At 38.3% G+C, this 22,424-nt stretch overlaps 2 protein-coding genes and 1 long non-coding RNA gene across 14 annotated transcripts in view; 1 reads left to right on the top strand and 2 right to left on the bottom strand.

The window, feature by feature from the left end:
* The window catches only part of sowah (ankyrin repeat domain family member sosondowah), a 21,303-nt gene extending 10,606 nt beyond the window's left edge, over positions 1-10,697 (bottom strand). Inside the window, exons 1-5 of one of the 2 annotated variants that reach the window (XM_022791744.2) lie at positions 10,557-10,697; positions 7,042-7,174; positions 6,202-6,537; positions 5,069-5,488; positions 3,268-3,473 (exon numbers count right to left, since the gene is read on the bottom strand). In XM_022791744.2, coding sequence (XP_022647479.1) covers positions 3,268-3,473; positions 5,069-5,488; positions 6,202-6,537; positions 7,042-7,174; positions 10,557-10,559 — 1,098 coding nt within the window. In that variant the 5' untranslated portion in view covers positions 10,560-10,697. Of the gene's footprint in view, positions 1-3,267; positions 3,474-5,068; positions 5,489-6,201; positions 6,538-7,041; positions 7,175-7,630; positions 7,772-10,556 lie in introns of those variants that run through there. The other variant, XM_086982474.1, reaches the window with a different exon arrangement.
* The window catches only part of LOC111244545 (uncharacterized), a 20,997-nt gene extending 971 nt beyond the window's left edge, over positions 1-20,026 (top strand). The window contains exons 1-5 of one of the 7 annotated variants that reach the window (XR_002670945.2): positions 1,097-1,487; positions 3,288-8,825; positions 9,064-9,120; positions 9,772-9,917; positions 10,231-10,781. This is a non-coding gene — a long non-coding RNA (uncharacterized LOC111244545). Of the gene's footprint in view, positions 1-1,095; positions 1,488-1,546; positions 1,736-3,287; positions 9,918-10,230; positions 10,782-19,444 lie in introns of those variants that run through there. The other 6 variants (XR_015322981.1, XR_015322973.1, XR_015322979.1 and 3 more) reach the window with 6 other exon arrangements.
* LOC111244532 (equilibrative nucleoside transporter 3-like) lies at positions 13,046-22,424 on the bottom strand. Of its 5 annotated transcripts, none has more exons than XM_086982487.1 (11): positions 22,186-22,424; positions 18,708-18,789; positions 18,318-18,532; positions 17,864-17,940; positions 17,525-17,575; positions 16,728-16,960; positions 16,309-16,404; positions 15,630-15,744; positions 15,250-15,335; positions 14,087-14,292; positions 13,046-13,638 (listed from the first exon to the last, which is right to left on the bottom strand). In XM_086982487.1, the coding sequence occupies exons 1-11, from the start codon at positions 22,407-22,409 to the stop codon at positions 13,527-13,529; spliced, it is 1,497 nt and encodes a 498-aa protein (XP_086838613.1). In that variant the 5' UTR covers positions 22,410-22,424; the 3' UTR covers positions 13,046-13,526. The 5 variants fall into 5 exon arrangements, with proteins under 5 accessions (XP_086838613.1, XP_086838630.1, XP_086838620.1 ...); XM_086982504.1 differs by lacking the exon at positions 22,186-22,424 and adding an exon at positions 19,768-19,906; XM_086982494.1 differs by lacking the exon at positions 22,186-22,424 and adding an exon at positions 18,909-19,449.

The raw sequence follows: 22,424 nt of genomic DNA, 5'->3' as shown, positions 1-22,424 counted from the left end.
TTTGTCGACTTTTTCAGATGGTTCCCATCAGTGTGCACTCTCGTACCGACGATCATAATGTATTTACTTGTCGCTGTAGTTAGCTACATATAACTTATGAATTAGCTTAGAAGGGTGAGCTTTCCTTTTCGCTTGAAGATAAATCAACGCATTGCTTCGTGCTTAGCGCGCGTGCAATAGCGTCAACTAAGCTTCTCATAAAAGGTTTCAGAAGAAAATTCCAGATATGCACAGCACATGCTCAATTATGTCATTTCGAATTATCCGAATGAAATTTGTGCAGTTTTACAAAAATTCTTTAAAAATGAGTAAAGTTCACATAGCTTGAAACAAGTGGCCACATGGCTGATAGCGGTCAGACCAATCAAGGTCGATCTCTATATCGCTACGGGAAATATATTTATGCACACACCACGCCGACGGTAATTTTTATTGGCATATTCATCTTAAGCACAATAATTCATAGCTGAGTCGACCTTAAACCTATTGAAACTTTAACATAAAACGATATCGCAATATATTCATGTATATGTATGTATACATGGTATTGCAAGAGCCGGACAGTTGGACACACCTTGCGTTTTCCACCTTTTTCTCACGACCAATGACTGCACAAAAGTTCATTAGCGTATACTGTACGATAAAGTGCACTGAAAATATCAGTCACTTCGCCGACGCTTGATGTGCACAACATACGTTTCCTTCTATCCATTCATGTATCATGACCTATTCCTTCGGGTAGCTCGATCACGTGAGTCACAACTAAGAACGCTGCCACCTGCTCGCAGTCATAAGCAGCTAATGTTAGATCGCGTCGAATTTTAATTGTAGCAGCTACTGTCATAGTACCGGTTAAGGTAGAGTTCAACTCTACTCTTATTGTACTATACGTATCTTCGGTACGCCCATAGAAAGACAGAGAGACTGGGCGATAACCTGACAGTCTGCATAGCCCCGATTCAATGTTGACACAAGTGCCATTGGAAGCAATCGTAGAGGTGCGATGATAATAGTAATAGTGGTAACGATGATCATGACCGTGAAATGGCGGTAGACACACTTACGGTTGCAGAAGGATAGCTGTCGTTAGCGGGTAAATACAAATATTATTGCTATCTACAGTTATTGTCGACGTCAATATTACCATCAGTAGAAGTATCCGCGAATCGTATAGTAGTACTACTGTATTAACAACAATGATCGGCGAAATGTGACCGAACTGGTACAGTCGATCGCGAGCGCACCTTAGGTTAGAGGATACCACCGCAAGAAGCGGCGACGCGTTGAGATACGGCGTGTGTGAAGTAGGACAATAGGCTTGCTCAAACCAGTAAACAGTAAATGGCTGACAACCGTCTCGTGACCTATGCAATTCTTCTTTGAAAGCTGTCACTAGCCTAATTACAAGGCCTCTACCAAGGCCATGAGGTCAGCCGGATGCCCCAGGAAGCAATTTTTTTACAATTGATGTGAGCTATTTATCTGAGGTAACGAAGCTTTTCATTCGTTGTCTGTCTATTTTTCTGTCGTTGTGTTTTTGCCCTAGACAATAGTGAGGTATGACAGTTCGCTTGTCGAACCGGATGTGCACACCGTCAGGCACGGACGAATTGTCTTTGATTGGCAACAATTGCGGCTTGAACGGCTGATTCTACTGACAGTAGGAATTTACACTTAAACTAGTCGAATGCCATCCGACGGTCGACGAGATCGAAGTATTGATGATTCAAGTGAGGTACAGCGGCCGTTTGCTTAAGGTTTTTTCAATTACTTGATCTACCATAGAGCACATCGTGCGTAGGCAGCACATACCTATGTTAACTGGAAACGTTCGAGGAACTTTGCAAGTGCTCTCCTTATAATAACTACTGTAGAAGCGAATAAGACTACGAACAAAAATCCTAACTTTAGGTGTGTTAAATGGGACAATGTGTTCCGGGCGTTATAATACAGATCTTTACATGTCTAAGCTCTAACACGATTGATACAATAACGTCTATTTATAGACAGACCCAACATATCAAATCTGTAACCTAAATTGATTCAATATTTACGATTTATGGTGGACTTTATATATATATATTCCTCCTAACTACCTAACTGTGATTCCTCCTAACTGTGATTCAAACACAAAACGCACATCTGATAAAAAGTGATTCCTTATCAAATAGTTCTAAGGATCATTAGGTCTACCTTAGGTGTTTATTGTCGTTGGCCAGTGCAAATGGAGCTTATGAAATGCGAGTTGTTTTGCTCCTTAACTCTCATATTTCCGTGTGACGCAATTGGCCTGCACCTTTGAGAGTGGTTGCAACGACACGATAAAACCAGCGACAGTACGGCGTGAACCAATTGTCTCCTTTACTGTTGCGCCGTTCGTTTTGTTTGGTAATAATGGACAGTATGTAAAGGAATTGCTATTAAGTATAGCACCCTCGTACGCTAGGAAAAAGAATTGTTCAGAGAAAGAACAGTCTTAGTGACATCTCAGTCAAGACCGTACTTCATATCCGACACTTAGTTAATCTCTTATATTCAAGGCCAAATAAAAAAATCCGCGTTAGATAATATATTTGTGCAACATTCATAGTATAGCATAACCAATGATTATACAGATTGGTAAAACTGGCTGGAAGGCTTATGGGCCACATACAGCGACTCATCAGATTCGACATTTACGACTTGTAAAATTCAGTGAAAATCCTTTGAACTATATTTACATCCTAGGACAACTAGTTGGCTGTAACTCTTAGGTACAGGCAATAAGGATTATTATACATTATAATTATTTATTTTATAATCCCAAATCTATATAACTTGGGATATTGGAACCGTTTACTGTTAATAGTATTGTACGTCTAATGGGATACGTAGGATAGTTTTGTTACTCATTACAAGCAATTTCAGTTCCCATCTCCTGCCATATTAACCGTTTAGCATTTAATTGAAGTCTGGCAGCATTCCTTTAGTCGAGATGCCACCGATCAAACGAAGTTTGTCATTAAAACGAAGGTAGCTGCTCTTGTAGGCGTTTGTTATTTCCATGTTGTAGTTTCCTTTTCGAATTTTTTCCAGAAACGACCGCTGATTATGATACGATGATGGTAGATATCATCTGTGCGATACGAGTGCTCTGTGATCACAGCGTTACTCTGATACTATCAAGTTGCAATTTCATTAAATTCGCAATTTCATTAAATTCGCACTTACCAATGATTATTTTTTTATATTTGCAACGTTGATTTCTTGTCAACACATGTTACCTACCTTGATGAACTCTTTTTCAGCAAACTGCTTGACTTTCTCCTCAACAACGGTTCCTTTGGTCGAATGACGCCGGCTTCTGGAAGGCACAGCAGGCGGGCAATCTAAGTCAGTGTCACCCACATGAGCCCCATTTCCGATTAAGCTCGGAACACTTTTCGAAAGATTCCGAAGTGGAGGCGGTGGAGGTGGCCCGCCTGTCACAGAACCTAAAGAAATAAACCAGATATTAATGCTCAGCAAGGTAGCATGCAGCTTTATCCAATTCATCGGTACCGATAATCGTAGCCTCTGCAAATTCAATTTTTACTCATATATATCAAAGGGCGTACATGTTTCTACGCCTGTATCGAGGTAATTTCGGTCGGAAGTGAGAAAAATTATTAGATCATGCGTGAATTCTTCCAAAATAACTCGAACTTGGGCTGTAGTGAAGGGTGCTTAACTAATAATTTGATACACACGATTTTTATTGTCATTTTCAACTATATATAATATCACTGCTATGCCAAGAATTCTAAATTTTTTTAAGGAAGTTGAGGTGAGAACCGTTTTGTAAATTTCTAAAAAAGGCGAAAATTACACTCGGAAAGAAGTATTCAAGTGCACTAGTACGATTGCTAAAAACCAATGGTACGGAATATCATATTCAGATGTTTGCTGAACGAATGATGAAGGCTTCAGTGCCGTAGGCAAGACCTTTTTGTGAAAGCATAGTAGAATTAGGTCAGGTATCAAACTGCACTCCACAAAAAACAGATGTATGTACATGCACAAAAAAAAATCAGTCAACTAATTTCAGACTGCGAGCCAAAACCACTATTTGAGTATTTTGGAGATTCATAATGTAGTACTAAACTAGTCCTACGCTACATAAGGACTTAAGAACTTTGAAAAATAAGGCCCTAAGTTGCAAAGAGCCTCAGGTGTAGTTTCAACGTAGTGCAGTAGAAATTATATTAGATTTTCCCCAAAATGTGCAGAATTGTATTAAATTTTTTTCATATTGATATGCTTAATAACTCTTTCAAACGCTTTCAAGGGCCTAGGTTTCACCGCAGATCTATTTTATTTAGAAGTACTATGTTACACATTATTATTGTTAAAAAATTTAAATTTTATATCAAATTTTACGAAATCTTTGTCACTCCAAAATTCAGCTCTATAGGGAAACTATTGAAGGTGTGCGAAATTCATTAGATGTGTACCACTTAGATGAGGAATGTTAGTGTTCTTTACTTCAAAAGCTGATAGAAAGAAAGAAAATCTCAGCATGTTGTAGGGTAGGACAGAAGAGCCTCTACAGCTAAACTTCATTTGTTAAAATTATTAAAACCAATTTTGTTAACGACATAACCTTCGTTTCGAATCACCAGGACGCTATCACCGGGACTACCAGGACAAAAACAGTAGTATTGGTTTTAGTTTTATAAATCCTAGCTTTTAGAAGATCTTAGTATTTTTTTAAACAATTAACTGACCTGTAAACAATTAGTATGAACACTTCTATCATCATTAACATAACGCTAACAACACAAAATAATTGTGAAGAATGCACATGGGGTGTTATTGTATAACATTGTATTTGCACACAAATCATCCCACTGTTTAAAATGTTGGCCTGACAAGTCTCATCGTGTTCGATCATCTCAGCTGTTTACTCAACGCTCTCGCTTATATCGCGTCATTTCTAGGACTTGGGGGTATTTCAATCCTGTTCTTGTTACCTCTTGATTTCAACTGAATCTTTTTGTTGCTTGTGCTGTATCTTATCGTAGCGTCTCGTTAAGCTTTTCGTTCTCACCTTTGGGAATAAGCATGCCCGATTGCTGTAGGAGCTGTGTGTTGATCATACCAGCTGAACTCCTCCGCTGATGTTGTCCCATATGACCGGATGATAAACCGCATGATGATCCGGGCGGTGTGAGAACCGGTTTTGGAGGTGTTGGTCCATCGACACCGAAGGAAGACCCCAGCGTGTCGATGTGTCCAAGGGAACCATGGTCTGAATGTACCAGCTTCAATGAAGACGGCCGGCCTCGAAGTGGGTGGTGTGGAGGAATATTTTGGTTGTTTGGGTGAGGCTGTACTGGTAACGGTGGTCCTGCACCGATTGTACCTGGTGTTCGTGTAAGCTTTGACGATGAAACAGCTTGCTGATATGCTGGTGGCGCACGTGCTGGACGCCCAGGTGGTGGTCCCGCAGGCCCTTGGTGTCCGCTTCCTACAGGGCAAGACATGTCGGCCACAATAGGACCAATAGATTAATCTTCGGCAATACCACTTCACACAAACGATATGCATGACGATATCATACCTTATACTTTAAATTGAATATATGTTAATTAAAAACCTTGATTTGAAGTTGATTAAAGATCTTGAAATGTAATAGTTCTAACGTTACATTATTCTAATGTTAAGAGCTTATTTTTGACTGCGGTGAAAGATATTTCACAAGGCTCAAATAGCTTATATTTTTGAATAATATAGTGGGAACCCTTAGATATTCAATGATTCAACGCACTGCTGGCACTTTGGCGCTGATGCGCTGAAATCTATCTCAACAATTCATAGTGTTGCTCAAATGCTAAACGCAACATAATAAACATGATTATATTTTTAAAAGGACGTGAAACTCTAATATGCAGCTAACAGATTTTAAACTGTCTCTGCAGTATATCAAGTATTATATATACGTACCCTACCCCGTTAGTTTGGATATCACTGAGTTATTTTATCAGTCATCCATGTCTAAATGTGGACATGTTCGAAATACAATGTTCGGAAGCAAGGAAAAAATTGGAAAATTACCGTGATGCAAAATATGACCAAAACTCCAAACGATTAAATATTTTCATGGTTACTCGGAGGGAAACAGGATGTCAAAAATGGGTGTTTACTTTGCGACGAGTCTCTCCTATATAAATAAACTGTTACCTTTACTATGTGATGGATGTTGCTGTTGTAGGTTTTGAGCCTGAGTATGAGGGGGCACCCGGGGAGGCTGTTGAGGCATTGCAGATTGTGGTCCCGCTGCAGAACGGATATTATGATATGCTCCTCTCATTCGATGTCCTGATAACTGTGGTAATGGAATAAAATGGCCCTGATTGAGCTGCAGTACCTGATCTCCTCCAATCATCGCTGCCATTGGCTGTCTCCTTCCTTGCTCTCTCAACTCAGGTCGTAACACAACGAACTTATCTCCATTTTGTGGATCGGTCACCAATGTCGCTAGTTTATTCACATAATCCTTGAATTTGGCCTTTGCCTCTATACCAAAGAAAAAAAAAACCGTTTAGCTTCAAAATGGCTCCTTTCACCAAAAACAAAGAATATGGTTAAGTAGTTAACTAGTAACGCCGAGTCTATCACTTTTGAATTAGGAGTTGCTTGGTTGAGGGGGTTTTCCCACAACAGCTGTTATAGTTTGAGGTAGCAGTAAACTTTCAAATAAACGCCAATATAATATTGTTAAACATTAATCTAATTTGTTGATAGAAGTTCAACACATGCATTTGTTGTTGTTTAATTATTAATTTAATTAAAAAAAAAAGCTACGTTTTTCGTCCGCAAACTTAAAATTATATTGAATTTTTTCTTTTAATACCTAAGCAAAAGTCCATTAGCGGCATCCACGTAGGTCAGTTATGTATCAGGTAGTAATTGTAGGCACTAATTTAAAATGGCTTCATACATGTCCAATTTAGCTCTATATAGACAGGGCTGGTTGAGAGCACTGCTTGCATGCACGAAATATACTTGTAAATTGTATACCCTCTTTGGTAGCCGGATTTTTCAGGTAGCGGGCAAATCGTAGAACGAGCTGTGAATTGAGCATACGCCCATTTGACGCCATTAACTCGTTGAAGATATCCTCCTTTGTAAACATCAGCGGGGCGCCTCCCTCCTGCAATATTGAAATTCATTGCGTAAATACATAAGTCATCATCGGACCGATCATACGTACGTATAGGACACATACGGATCGTACTGATTGAATTTGATAGTGTTCTATATTAACAACACCAAGATGTTTGACATAATGAGTTGTTAGATTTGGAAAAAAGTGTTCATATTGTATGTTCAAAAGTTTACTTAGCCTATTTGGTATTGGATATCCTTTTTCTGCGCTGCACCAATAAATCAGCGTGATTAAGATAGAACGCAATAGTAGTCAAATGTCCTCCATATTCAAGTTATGCAGTTATGTAATCTCTAAACGTTCAAATGCGTAGCATGCTTCTCTCGATTTCTTAACATTAGACAACAACAATAAAAACTATTCAAACATGCTTGAAATATACAGTATATCTGCGTATGAGTGACAAATACGCAACGAAAGGTATATTTGACGATTTCATACCGTTATTGTTTGTAATGCTTTTGTCCTTGCGGCGAAACTCATTATTTGCTGTACATTTGTCAGGTGTTCGTTAAGTAATCTAAATTATCAGGATGTGAACTGCGAGCAGACGTCACACTTATAATGTATTAAAGGGCAAGGGACTACGTCGATTTGGCTATTTAAAGATGCATATTATAAAATTAGGAACTAAGCTACAGGAGATGGTCCCAGTCTGCAGATGACTTGTTCAATTTTTGTTTTTTGATGATATTACGTTACGAAGTTTTTGTAGATGTAGCCATTCTTACTTAGAGCGGAAATCAACGAATACAGCATCTATATGAGAGTACACGTAGAGGAGGAATGTAGAACTACACGAAATGATTCTTAAAATTCGTTGTGTTCGTGAACAGATGAGCTCAAGAAAAAGTATTCCAAGGAAACTTAACGCACGTCTGATTTCTCGTAAAATGGCAAAAGCTTCATCAGTTATTTTAAACAGAATCAGTTTTAAGATGGCCATAGACCTTGACGGACAGGGACCATTGTCCCACATTTCCGTGTGAGAGAGTACGCCATACGACGAATGGATACTATACCTAAACGGCTGCTAATATCCATAGCTAGGCAAAGAAGTTCAAGCATAAATTGTTTAATAAAAACTCTACATGTAAATTCTCCTTCTCTTTGAGTACTATCAGTGACAATATACAAAGCATCTGGCTAATGACCACTAAAATAACTCTGCTGCAGATGAATTGATTGTCTTGTTCAGACGTGTTCAGAAAACTGGCCGTCAACGTCAATCTATTTCGTTTCTTACATATTTTTGTTCGTGTAGATGACAGCAGTTAAAAACTTTTACCGTCGCCTGGACGGATGCCAAAGGGCTGCTTCAGTCGTCTGAGCTGATAATTACTCAATACCCTTCCCTCACCCACTGAATAGGGCTGAAAAGAAACAACAACAACTGTTATTACGATAACAGTGAAGACCACAGCTGAACAATCACGGCAACGGCATTCCTGACTGGCTCTTTACATTCTTATTAGATTACGGGCTATCTTATTGCAACTGTCGTAAAATTACTGTGTGGTAGATGTCAAGCTACTCGAGGTTTCCATTTATCTAAGGCTCTGAAGCCTTCAGCTGTACATGAGCGAGGCGAAATCGATCATAAGAATTTTTGCTAGTTCGGTAAATCGAGTAAAAGGTAAATGTACTTATTAAAAATAATTTTTCTACAAATATAAAATCCTCTTATGGTTGACAGCACGCATTATTTTACTCTAATTTCTAATATACCCAATAATACCCTAATTTCTACAATACCATTTTCAATCTTCTTCTTAATTTCAAAGTAGTTGCAGTCGGAGTTCCGAAACATTTGCTTTAAAACGTACGATCCCATTTTGACCTCTAAAAAAAAAGGCTTTCCTGTGATGTTGTAGCAATCGACAACCGGCGCAAGGCATTACTAGTGATCCGCAGCTAGGAAAAGAAGTCAGGTATCCTAAAGTCAATATTCCGTTTTAATGGCGTTACATTAATCTACTACGTAAACACTTATACTATTGAAAAATAATCTGAATCTTTCAAGCTAATTTTATCTCTAGATGTTGATTAGTACAGTGGCGCCAAAGTAGTATTACGATCTTAAAGTATTTGCCTCATTTTCGATGACAAAATCTTGCGGGTGAAATTATATACGGGTATATACGGGTGGTTAGTATTCCGCGAATCATCTGTTTGCGGCAAAGTATGCGGCATAACGTGCGTTATAGAACAAGTAATAGATATATTACTTTTGACTACTTTAATTGAAAAATCATCAGCAAGGTTAACAATTACAGTAGCCTGCTTCAGTAACACAGTTTAGTCTTAAAGACAGCGGTAGAAAGAGGCAAAGGAAATCACAGAACAAGTGCTTACAACAATCCGCCATAAAAAACCTGTTTATACGCACAATAGTTTAATTAATTAAGTTACTTCCTACAACGGTTAATCATTCGTGTAGAGAAATCGAACAGTTCAGTGTCATTTTAAAAATATTAGGCAAACACAACAACTAGCTTTCTAAATATCATCACGGATATTCTTTTCACTAATGGCTGACTGCATCTTCACGTGTGGACGCCACCGGCCGTTGTCCGACATAGTTTAACGTAGCTGTCAATGAAGGGCAACAATACGGATCTAATGCAACGATAATTCGACGCAAGTCTGGCATTCACGGTCTATAAGGAGAAGACAGTGAGACTATATTACTTCAGATCGGCCCTTCGTTTGTTCGTGCCTACACAAGGTGAGATATTGGTTGATAGCTGCGTGATATTCTAGCATATTGGTCGATTTGTATAGTGTTAATAGGAGCTGAAAATGATTATCGCTTCAGTCATAACGAACAAGCATTATTAGATCTCAAGCCCGTGTATATAAACGCCACAATGAAGAATATTAATTTCTCTGATTTTTTTTTTGTATAGTAATTCGGATTCAAACTATTATGAAGGATTGTTGAATTAAGTCAACTTCAAGCACACCGCTCATGTTCAATGCGCCTTTAAATATGTTGATTTGGACAACTTCTTTTTTGTACTAAATCTTCCGCTTCACAGTAACAAAAAGAAAAAAGAAATGATGATGCTCAGAGAGGACCTTGAGAGCGAGATCTTCCTCCGTATTAGACCGCTGTGTGGGAGATCTCAACTGTTAACTTTTTCCACCATTGACGTATATTCGACTTCCTCGAGGCATATCTAAGTTGAAACTGCATTTAGGTTAAAGAATTTATAAAAACCGCCTAAAACTGATAACGGTACTCTTGAATTGACAAAGCGGTTTATGATTTATCTGTGTTATGTAAAAGTGCTTTGCGATGTACACCATTAATTTTAGTTATCGTGCGTGCGTTAAACTCATATTGAGCACTCATAAATCGTACCATTGTTTTGTCTGGATAGAGGTTGTCTTGTTATTGGCTTGCAACACAATCTTTCTCTGATCAGGACTGACCGCATCAAACTGGTCAAGTCTGATCTGTCACACGAACATTTGTATACGCACACCTGTTTAATTCACTAATCATTTCAGTATTAACATGTCATCGACGAATAATAACACACTCCATAGTTCCAACAAAGGTAACATTCTTTTTTCAACAAGTGCGGTTCACTCATCGGTTACACATTGAAGCGACAAAAAGTTCACAAATAAACATCAAAAATCTCCATCTAACAATGCACACACATCTTTCTGCGGATCATTTAATGCGAACATCGTCGAAGAAGCATTTTATTCTTCGTTGGATTCACCATTTATTTTGATCATCGTCCAGAATTGCACGAATACTAGAAGTAGCTTCCCTCCATCGAGCTGCTTCAAGGCGGTTTCGAACATAGGATGCCTACTGAACCCCACTAGACCACTGGCTGACTCTACATCCACCGTCAAAGCGATACGTCAAAACATAGCCGCTTGTGCCTGCCAGCCCGACAATCAACCTGAAAGCAGAAGCAATAGCTCGTCCGGTTGTTTGACGAAGGAACGGACATTTGCTGCTGCTTCTGTCTCGATGTTCTGCCACTGCTACTTCATGAGGCGCTGCGGTCGTCTCAATCGACGCGCAGAACAAGAATTCTTTTATGATGCAAATTAGCGGGGTTGATGAACGTGATTCACTCGGTTGTACCAGCTGCCGTAGCCAAATCACGTTAGTCATTGAAGGCACTCGATAAGATGTTCGATTGAGATAGATTGCCAGTCTAACGAATAGGGGAGTATTAGTGCGGAGCTTAAAAACGGCAAACGGTAGATTATTGTTGCAAAACTGGAATGTCTTTGAAATGATGATGACGGCAAGTGGAATGATCTTGTCTGTTAACATGGCACGGTAAAGAAAGGCGATCGGACCGCATGTTGAGCCGATATAAATGAATTTAGCGGTGACAAGGCAAAGAACCTGTCACTTATAAAATATTTAACATTGTATCATTGATAAGTAGTTGTGCATTCCAATTACTAGTCTGCTGCATATTTATTAGTTATTATTGTTGTTTAAGATAGCTACGGATCAAACGAGTAAAACCCTACTGTTCTGTTAATAATTAACTTGACAATTAGCAGTGGACTGTGCTGAACTCTGAGTAAATAACTTTTATCATACCTTTCACGGATGATAATGAGAAGTCCTAAGACGATGATTATCTATATAAATTGCTTAGGCTTTCGGACAGGCAGCTCGACTACAGGAGATCATTTGACATACATGTAAGCCCACCATATGTTTATATAGGTTAGGTTTTATCTTAATTCATCAAACAAACATCTACACACTTTTATTATGCTTCGTCTCTAATGCAATATTTGAAAAAACATATATTTTTTTACATGAACTAAATGTCACTCCTGATAATCATTCTTATAAAGTGTGACCACCATTCACCGCGATTACGGTTTCAACTTGGGTTTTAAACCGCTCAAAAGCTCGTCCCAAATGCTGCCTCTGTAAATCCAAGCACGGGTGCCTGATTCGGTGTCGTTATATCCAGGCTTATTAGTCGTTCGCTCGATAATGCTTCGTACACAGTAATTCAATCTGAGTTGTTGGCCGCTACATGTGCTCGTCTGAGAGCAGGCCAACCTTATATTAATCAATTTATGTGAGTCGGTGCCCCGTATTGTTGAAAGACGCATGGCCTTCTTTAGGACGCTTCAGTTATCCATGGTTGTACAAAAGTTCGCAGAATATACAGATAAACTTTTTCTTGCAGTCTTAGCTTTTCAAAAAGAAGTGTAGTGACGTGGAGTCTCCATCGGTACACACCACGCTAAGAACATATGCTTCAGCCAAAAATTCGCCTTCAAGACACAATTGCAACACGGCATACTGTCAGTTTGGAATAACCCATTATGTTTATGACCTCGGTAAACATTCGTCTAATGCGTAGACCTCGGATAATAGCCAATCTCTGCCAAGAACCGAACCCGGATGCATTGTTGCTCGCCATGACGAGTTTATTTTATTTTCTTGTAAAAAGTAATGCCTTTCGTCCGGTATCAGAAATATCGGATCTATGTATGCCCGTTGCGACAAACAGTATGGCAAAACTTGTGCCAATTTAAATGCCGAATCCTGTTTATATAGGTCGGCCAGCCTTATTACATGCATGGCATATGTTTGTGTTACTATGTATATAAGCGTATGCACGTATTCTCGTAGTGAAATCGAAGTGCAATTGGGTATCTACAACGATGATGCGTAATTGACGTTTTTTGAAGTCGGCTGATCTCATGTAAATCCTTTGACAGAGTTAACATAGATAACTCTGACACAACGATGCATTGTTTTTATTCCTACTAGGATTCCTACTAGGGGCCTTAATTTCGATAAACGTTAAATATTTTTTTGTAAATTAACGAAGAAAGCCAAAATCCAGCTTCATACGATAGTTATTTATTTATTGGTTATAGTGTACTTTACGTATTGCAAATTTACAAGCGTCCAATGCTATACTGTATAGCCAAAGCTAATAACAGCAATGGAATAAAAATATATCTATACGGAACGATTTATTCACAACCACCGTATTATGTGTACCTCGATGATTTGTCGATTTTTAGACACGGCTGTGTTCCATTTCCTACACGATTAGTTCATTAGATGTAAACGTGTAGAAATTTTTACATGATTTTATCTAGGTTCAAGTGTTAAATTAAAAGTTGTTCAAATTACTATAACGCTATTTTATACACGATAGAGAACAAACCAACAAACAAAGAAAAAAAAAAAGGCCATTTTTGTCTCTTTGATAACCGGTCTTAAGTTTTTAAGATATCTGTATAGTTAATAGATGATACCTAAGTGGAGCTAAAAGATCAGTTTGTTTATGGCCGCAATCTAGGCTACTGTAGTTCAGAGTAACCGGAGAACGCCATATGACAACACAGAGCCGACCGCACTTCCAAATCCTGAAAGAAAAGATGTTATTTCAGCTGCCACCTCCTGATGTTCAATGGCGACCGTCCTGAAATAAAATCAGTGTTTCACAGCTTTAGGCACGGTATGGTGGAGGAATCACGTTGAACACATGCAATATATGATATCAACTTTTGATTGTTTATCTCATCGGCGGGATCTGAGGCAGAGACCCCTAGCGTATTACAAAGTGCTATTAATTAAACATTGCAAACATTGTTCAGCCTATCCGAATACGTAACTGTGATTACGTTATGGCAGGTTATCTTACGGTTCATGGACGATTACAGTAAACGACAAATAGATAAAAGAAGAGATGTTCTCTGCATGAGTTAAGGCGCTGTGATCACTTGTTGACTCTTTTTCGCTCATATTGTAAAAGTAAAAAAAAAAAATAGACATAGATTATTTCTAAAGCAGTAATAATTACACCAAACACCAATGGAATCGAGCATGATACGTGCTAACGAATAGTTTTTCCTAATTCTCTAACTTACTTCGGTGCGTGCACGAACGCAGTGGTGCATAAATAACCGTTAGAAGCTCCAGCGATGATCATGAAAAGAACATAGGCAACATCACTGTTCAGGAGCACAGATGTGTGTACTCGATTGGCGGGTGAAAGGTTACAGATTAAAAATAGCGGAATCAGTATTGCGCGGGCTACACATAGAGTAAGCAACAATTTGGTACGACGAGAGCTCTGCGAAGGAAATCATAAGGTAGATATATGTCAGATGACTGTCGCTATAGATATATATAAAGTACTAACAATTTTAAAGCAAAAGTTGAAGTAAATATGTATTATATTTTAAAACAATATTACTAGGACCAAATAGATCGGTGATTCTCTGCCACTTTTTTTGTCACATCATAGATTGTTCCCATCATTGTGGATTCGGAGCGAAAAATTCTGAGAAGTGATTCTTGCATCATTCTATTGAAACTAAATTCACACTATTAGAAGGGCTTTACAGGGAGGGCAACAGATGATGGCCTGATGGCGCAAGATTTGAGCTATATTGCAGTAAAATCATCTACGGCATTATCTGTGATCAAAGCCTGAGAAATTTAAGCTCGATTTTGTTGCGTCTCTGATCGAAACTTTCAAAAACATGATCGAATACTTTTCTCTTTTGCGTTTGTGTACCAACTAAACATTAAGCTTCTTTTATAGCCGCATCTTTCAGAGAGTTTAGAGCTACTTAACAGTAACTTTTTTTAGTTTTTTAGCAATATAATGACTATTTACGAGTCGCTCTTATAATAAACCTATCAATTTTTCATATAACTAACTAATCGACTGACTCCTAAAAGGAGAATCTTTTATATAAAAATATTTTGAATAGAATCATTTTTTGGTCGTGTCTTTTAGCGCTGCATCTTGATAACAAAGGACAATTTTATATGGGCTTGAGTAATGCCTGGGTCATCATCGTAATAAAATTATAGAATATATCTTATGAATAAAATTATAGAAAAATCATACGAATCTTCAAAGCGCTAGAACATAAGTCATCTAGTTAAGAAAATCGGCAATATTCTTTTGATAATTAACAGCTTTTAATTCTAGCCTATAGAAAAGCAAAAAGAGGCTATATATCGTGTACGTTTCAAATTAGAACCAGTCTTATATTTCCCAAACTAGATTTTCTCTTACTAATTGAAATAAGCCAAAGATGTATCGTCCGACGCAGTCAGCGACGTTAAACACGGTGAAGCACGCTAATGGAACGAAAAGCTTATCTGAAAAATACAATAGCTTATAATTTATTTATTAAAAATAAAAGATCATACGGCTGTCCATTAAACGAAAGACCTGCTAAGTCATTTTACATTTAACAATGAGAATTAACTAAAAATATATATTATTAAGCATAATATTTTTTTACTAATAAAAATTTTCCAAGCTACATTTTTTGGTCAAACTTTATTTAACTAAACGTGAAGAGCATTGGCAAAGATTTTATCACTATGTGCGCATGATGATTACGGTGCATAGAAGAATATCTGCAGTTTTTATTTAACAAGACCATTTACCGGTAAGTATGTCTCCACGTAAGTAATGCGTCGATAGAGCATTTACTGTGAGCGCCGGAAAAAACGAAATTGTGACCATATAAACCAAGAAGCTAGATACGTGAAATGGCCACCCCTGAGACAGATGCAGTATCATCGCAGACCCAGACGAAACAGAGCAAAAAAATACGCTTAGTTTATTTAATAATAGGCAGCTGTTTCACGCACGAGTCCTCACTACTCCTCTGCCTGTTCATATAAATTTGTAGTAAGGATTCTTCCTAAAGCAGTTATAAACACATTTAGAAGTGCCTGTCACGCAACACAAGAAAACACGGGAGGGTACATTTTCAGCCCTCTAAACTGTAGTTATGTCTATAGTTAGCCACAGTTCTTGGTTTAATAGTCGAAGATGCAGATTCTACTATTGCGTTCAATAGATGACTTGAATGATGACAAACAGAAATATCACTGGGGCATCTTTACTGCACAGTTCTTCAGCTCAGGTATAGATCACTACGGGATCAGTGTTATTATTGCCATTCATATCTGTGTTGCGAGGTGACTTCCTGTAAACTTGCTGTAATGATAGGTGAACTAAAAAGGAGAATTATGTACTGAGATTACTGATATTAGCCTGATTATATGATGATACTGATATTATGAAGATAGCCCACTTGCGCCCTCTGTAGATATATACCTTTGTGAATATTTCCATGTATGGAACGCCGGCCATCGTGGATTCGAAGGCTGAAGTACTGCTGGTGACGAGGCATCGGTAGTGTTGATAGAAATCCTAAATTGATAACAAGAACATCGCATGCTTAAATGCGAAAATACTATAGACAAAAGACTATAGATAAATTGCCATTGACTAATCGTCACATATATATCCATCGTTCGGTGCTTCTTAGGTAAATATAGCGACTACTAATTGACCGTGAATATCAGTGAATGGTACCACTGTGCTCGTATCGTAAGAGGTTTCCGATACGCTAATAGCCTTACAAGTGTCATTTCAGAACGGACAATTGAACAGAATAGGTTATTTGGAGCCGAAATCAACTGCGTACGCTTCATGATCTATGAGACAGTGTTATGTATTACGGATACGCTTACAGTGTGCTGCATGGCTTTGTACGCAGCCAACGTAAGAGTGATTATTGCGGTAGCCGCACTGAAATATAGGAGTGCGGTATCCTGGTGTCCTAGGCCCATAATAAGGACACCAACTTGAAGCGCGCATGTCACAAGACCACCTGTAGCTTGGCCCAATGAGCAAACTGTAATGTATCTGGAGGGAAGATAGCCACACACACCCATAGAAGCACCCATTAAAAAGCCAACCATCGCTGAAATGAAGTAGTAGAGATAGCAGACGCAAGAGTACGACGGAACAACGAGCAAAAAGCATAAATGTAAATCGTCCATTTCGATACAGCGTTACTTGTTGTTATATGAATACTAGGCCTCTAACAAATCCCTGATTACGTGAAACGCTTCAAATAGTCAGAATTCCAATAATGATAATACCCGTAGTAATGGTGATAGTGATAGTACTAATTCATATCTAAAATCCGGGAAATCAATAGAGCCCTAAATATTGTTGGACCTGCTTGCTGAGAACACTCGACAAAGGACTAGGTATTTATGATACAGAAAACTGGAGAGGCTTAGTCTGACTATAAAATCCATTCCTGTTTGCCTTCTCGATCTGGAGACGTAACGCGTCATTAACGGCGTAGTTACTGACAGAAGACGGTGTCCCGAAACCCACTTCCGGGCTATACTTATCGATTTTTCTAATCAATATATCCCAAACGTGATCAGTCTACTATTTCGATGAAGATTTAAAAGAAAATAAATGAAAAAAAAAAAAGTGAGAGAGACAAAATTACCTTGTTTCGAATTCTTACCATTCACTAAAGCAACAATAATTAACGTCGCCAGCAAAAAAACAACTTGTTCTGTAAGTGAATCCGACAGAGCGATAGTTATGTTTCAAGTTCGATAGATTCATTCACATTGTTGTATTATAAAAATTATGTATTTTGCTATACGAGTTAATGCTACCAAGAAAAACAGGAATGAGTTAGTTGTCAAAACGCTAGGCTAATCTACGAAGGTCGTTGGCCATACTCTAAAGGAAAGCTGGAAGGTGGTACTTTTCAAAATCAGGTAATATCAGTGAAAATATTTTTCATAATAACACTCTGCTGAAAAAAATTATAGAGACAAGGCTTTCTAAGACTTACCGCTATCGGTGTTGACCTTGGCTAGTATTGTGATAAGTGTTAGCATGGCAATAGTAGCTATAAGAGGATATACAATCCTGGAAACAAAATATAAACTCAGCTCTATTATAAAATAGGCACCCTTTTACAATTCGCATACAATTCTAATGACATTTTATTTTTAAATTGCACTATCTACGCTTTATATTTCAAAGCGGATCAGCTCGTACACTGATTAAATTGAATCAAAAAGCACCCTTACGCGTTATTAAATGACGAAACGCGAGTAAATCTCTTTTTTTTTTTTAACACATTACATTTCAAGAAGACTGCTTTAGTTTATCAATAGAAATTTATTTAGGCACAATTATAATTTAATCATACGAAAAATTAAAGTAAACTAAAATGGACATGTAAATATTCATCCGGAAGGGTTTATGCTTGTCGGCGTGGGCTACAGCTTAATCATACTAACCGGGCATTACTGGACACTCTTTTGCTTACGAGTGCGTTTAGTCCTAGCGTAAATATAAAAACGACATTCGAGGTGATTGACTGGTACGCCCCGAAAAAACGTTGGATCTCGTTCTGTTCCGGAAATGTATTGTTCAAGAGCGTCTCTGAAGAAACAGTTGTGTTCACGCTGCTGCCTGTTGTGTCATTTATCGTACGAAACTTGTACAACCAGTACTGAAATTTGAAAATTTAAGATTCAAAGCAACATAAACTTTCGATCGAAGCTGGTTCTGTCCTCGAACAAAACGTACATGACGAGTGAATGTCAGTCTTATACAAGATGTCTTTAACATTGTAAATTTCACTTATAATAGATTAATATAGAGTTAATTAAGCTTCATTAGGGTACATCGTTGGCCGTGATGAAGACATTCCATGGAAGTAACGAGGCGATTCCCAGGAGGAAGATCGCACTAGACGTAATGTTCAACCTGAAATTTAAATAGGTCACAGCCAGTGAGATTTGATATATTGCCTTACTTGGGTGTTTGCTAACTCGATACTGTTTTTTCTTTTTTTATTTGTTTTTAGTTAGAAACACGTCTAGTACCTGAAATTAAAATTGTGTGTGTCTCCTTGCATTGCAGTTTTCTAACATTAGATATGTCCAATGAACGTAACCCCAACCGTGGCTGAAAAATAAGCCCACGATTTCATTTTTATTTATTTGAACATTCAAATATCGTATATCTCTTTATAGAAAACGTTTAGAGACGAAAAAGGTAACAAAAGTTGATCGGATACACAATAACATTTCGGTCTACATTAAAAATGTTATTTCGAAGATCCGCCGAAAAGGACGATTCTTCTAAATTTGTAAAGGTCGCCTTGGGGCAAAAACACGTCTCTCTCAAAAATATAAGTCTATATACATGGAGACCCGGTGAAATCTGTCATTACTTTAAAGAATTAATTTTAATTGATTTAGCTCTTCTAATAGTACAAGTGAAAAAAAAACAATCTAATTTTATTAAACTACTAGTTGAATTTGTTGGTCGCGCCTTTTTTAAGTAATCAAAGAAATTTAGTCCGGCCCCGCGCAATAATGCCGAAGTTCGTCATCTAAAGCTCTTCGTGTGTTTTCAGGCCGACGATTACCTGCGAAGCTAAAAGTTTCGCCCGGGAACTGAAGGTCGCCTTTGAACGGGCAAATAAATTGGTTCGGTACGTTGTATGGAGCTCGCTCAGGGGTAATGAACTCAGGGGTATGCACCGGGCTTAATAGCAGCAGACCATATAACTGCGGCCACTCGAGATCCGCTTGCACGGTCTACGCACTTTCATAAAGCAATCATTTCAGCAGCGGAATAAGAAAAACAGGTAGTCTTTGTTGGTTTCTACCAAGCTACTTTCCCACGGGAGTGATTTTTGTACCGCAGAAGATCGAAGTTGGCCGGTCGATTACTTACCGATCTTGTGGCGCGTCAGATAAATCCATCTTAGGACACAGGCGACAAGTTTTCTGAGTGAATACTATATTTGCTATATTAGTTTAAATCCAGCAACACGGGATGCCGAACTACGCTGTTGACCTTGTAGGCTGTGCCATTGCTTCTTTCTTTCTCTACATTAGGACGGTAATGATAATAAAACCTCATGAGTATCCGATCCAGTTCTAGCACTGCGTGGGATTAGGTGAACGTACGACTGGCCATCACCTTCAGCTTCTATCGAAGTTTTCATTATGAAAAATTAGAAAGACATTTAAAACGAAATTGAACACATAATTACGACTCAAGCGCTCATACAATGTCTATGAAGATGAAGCAACATATACTTACGGCTGTACAAAATTGAGGTTAGATGAAAAATTATTATTCTTTTTTATACTGGGCCGATCAGAGAACTATTTTGTTTGTCAATTAAAATTGAGTGCTGATAACTTTTAAAAGACAAAACTTTTACTTGTTCATGGTCTTCCTCTACTGTTCGGACAACTGGCTATAGCTAGATAAAGAGGTCTTTATCGAGAGGCGCCACAAAAGCTTATAGTAGAGCACCCCCTTCATTTTTTTCCTGTTTTCTCTCTCTTCTTCTTTTTCTTTAAAGTTTTCTGAGGAGTCAATTTCGAAGGATACCTCGAACTCAGCAGCCTTTGCTCCATTGAAACCTAACGTAAGACAGGTATTTTATTAATGTCGATATCAGTATTGCTTCGCCGTGTCTTTTTTCCATTGTACGAATAATGTCATGCATGAGTTGACACGATTTGTTTTGCCACCTTTAGTGGGTCAAGTGAGACCGATATTACCGGGCATATCTTCCCTGCGCATGTAGACGATTCAGAGCACTACAGCGGTTGACCGCGCTATTTAGAAAATCTCAAGTTTACCAAATCAAGATGGGTGGAATATTTATGCAATGGAGCCAGCAGTTTATCGTCATCCGCTTCATGCGGTTTTCTAAAGAATGCTTTATAGTCAGAACGATCATCTTTTTCATCTGATACGCCGTTCGGATTTGTCAGCTATATTCATTCCAGCAGGGAAGCAACGATAAAATAATGTCGAACCTACAGTTCCTTTGTTCGATAGTTTGATCGCAAATCAAGCTGCTGCTGCTGCTGCTGCTGCTGCTAACGAATCTAGAAACAATATAAATTGTGCCAGAAACGCATAACGGTTCAAAGAAAAAGCATAGGTGAAATACGCAACGGGTGGGGACGTCTAAAAGTTGGTCAGTTTTTTTTTGACTCATCCAGAACACAGTTACTGATTAAAATTAAAGCATCTCGTATGCGCCTATAGGATACTTCCTACTGGTCTTATCAGTAGAGGACATTCGTCGCAGTTAAGTAATCAACATTAGATAATAATTATGAAAAACTACAGGGTTGAACTTCATTCTCGTATCTATGCTTGTCAAGCTCAACGCAAAACGTAATCGTTAAGTAACGCATAGAAATTACTTCGTTTTATCATTCCGACAATTACGATATCATAAAAGTGTGGCCGGTAACATAGACTGTCCTTTGTGCCCTGATATTTGTAACGCACGCCACAGTAGACTCTCGCATTTAGTTCTCACGATGACAAAATTAATATTTTTTGGTGATTCACTCGTAGCACGTCTACATTCGTTACGCTATATAGATTTTATCCGCAGGCGATCTTCTACAAAGCTTGTTACCTACTCCGTAAACTTGCCAGATCTACGCACAAAGAGAAAATACTAGGAAACAACACTTACAGTCATCGATATATTGATGCCCTTCCATCTTTTTAAAGCTTACATTATTAAAAGACAAGTTTACTAAGTACAAGTTCCGCTCACAATTGAAAAATCAAATCCTTGAAGTTATACGGATTCTTTGTTACTGATAAGCCACGCTTAAGACACCGTGGATCTAATAGCAGTTATTCTCAACTTCTAACAGAGATTATTGAGATTGCCTGTCTAGCAGAGCATTGCCTACTGGACTTGTTTCGCGCCATATAGTTAATTTTCTTCTATTTATGCTTCCTCTCAAGAAAACATTTGGATGCGCACCCAGTCGATTAGCGCTTGACAAACTTCCAATCTACTGTTATCATTTGAGAAAAGAGGGCGGCGTGAACATAGCAATAAAGCCACGGATTATGAATGAATTAAAGGAAAGTTATCTAGATGTCCATGCCATCGAACACTCATTCGATTGTAACTAGCGTTCTATCGATGAACATTGTGCAGACCACTAAAAACACTTCGTATTGTTCACAGCAAAGTTATGTCGAAGTGAAGCATATCTCCCTTATCTATCTAGCACCGACTATCTAGCCACTATATTGTGGATAGATGTCACAGTCACGCGCAAAGTTCGCAGATACGTCATGCAGTAAAAGGATTACCGTAAAAAAGGATGCTTTCCAGCAGAGTTAAGACAATTCTGCTTCCCGTCATTGGCCAGGCACAATGGGCAGCTAGACTGGTATTGCCAGTTGGAACTATGTCGATCGAGTCCACCAAGTTGGCTGTATGGACTGCGATCGTTGGCGTTTGTAGCTTCCGTGTTCACTATTGAACGAAGCCGACAAAATGAGTCTTCTAGCGGCTGCGTGCGAAGCGACGTCATTCTTTGTTGGACATA

The sequence above is a fragment of the Varroa destructor genome, unplaced genomic scaffold (genome assembly GCF_002443255.2).
Source record: "Varroa destructor unplaced genomic scaffold, Vdes_3.0 BEIS01000001.1, whole genome shotgun sequence".
In the NCBI taxonomy this organism is placed as follows: domain Eukaryota; kingdom Metazoa; phylum Arthropoda; class Arachnida; order Mesostigmata; family Varroidae; genus Varroa; species Varroa destructor.
The sequence above is the reverse complement of the archived record's forward strand: the minus strand, read 5'-3'. Positions and strand labels throughout refer to the sequence as shown.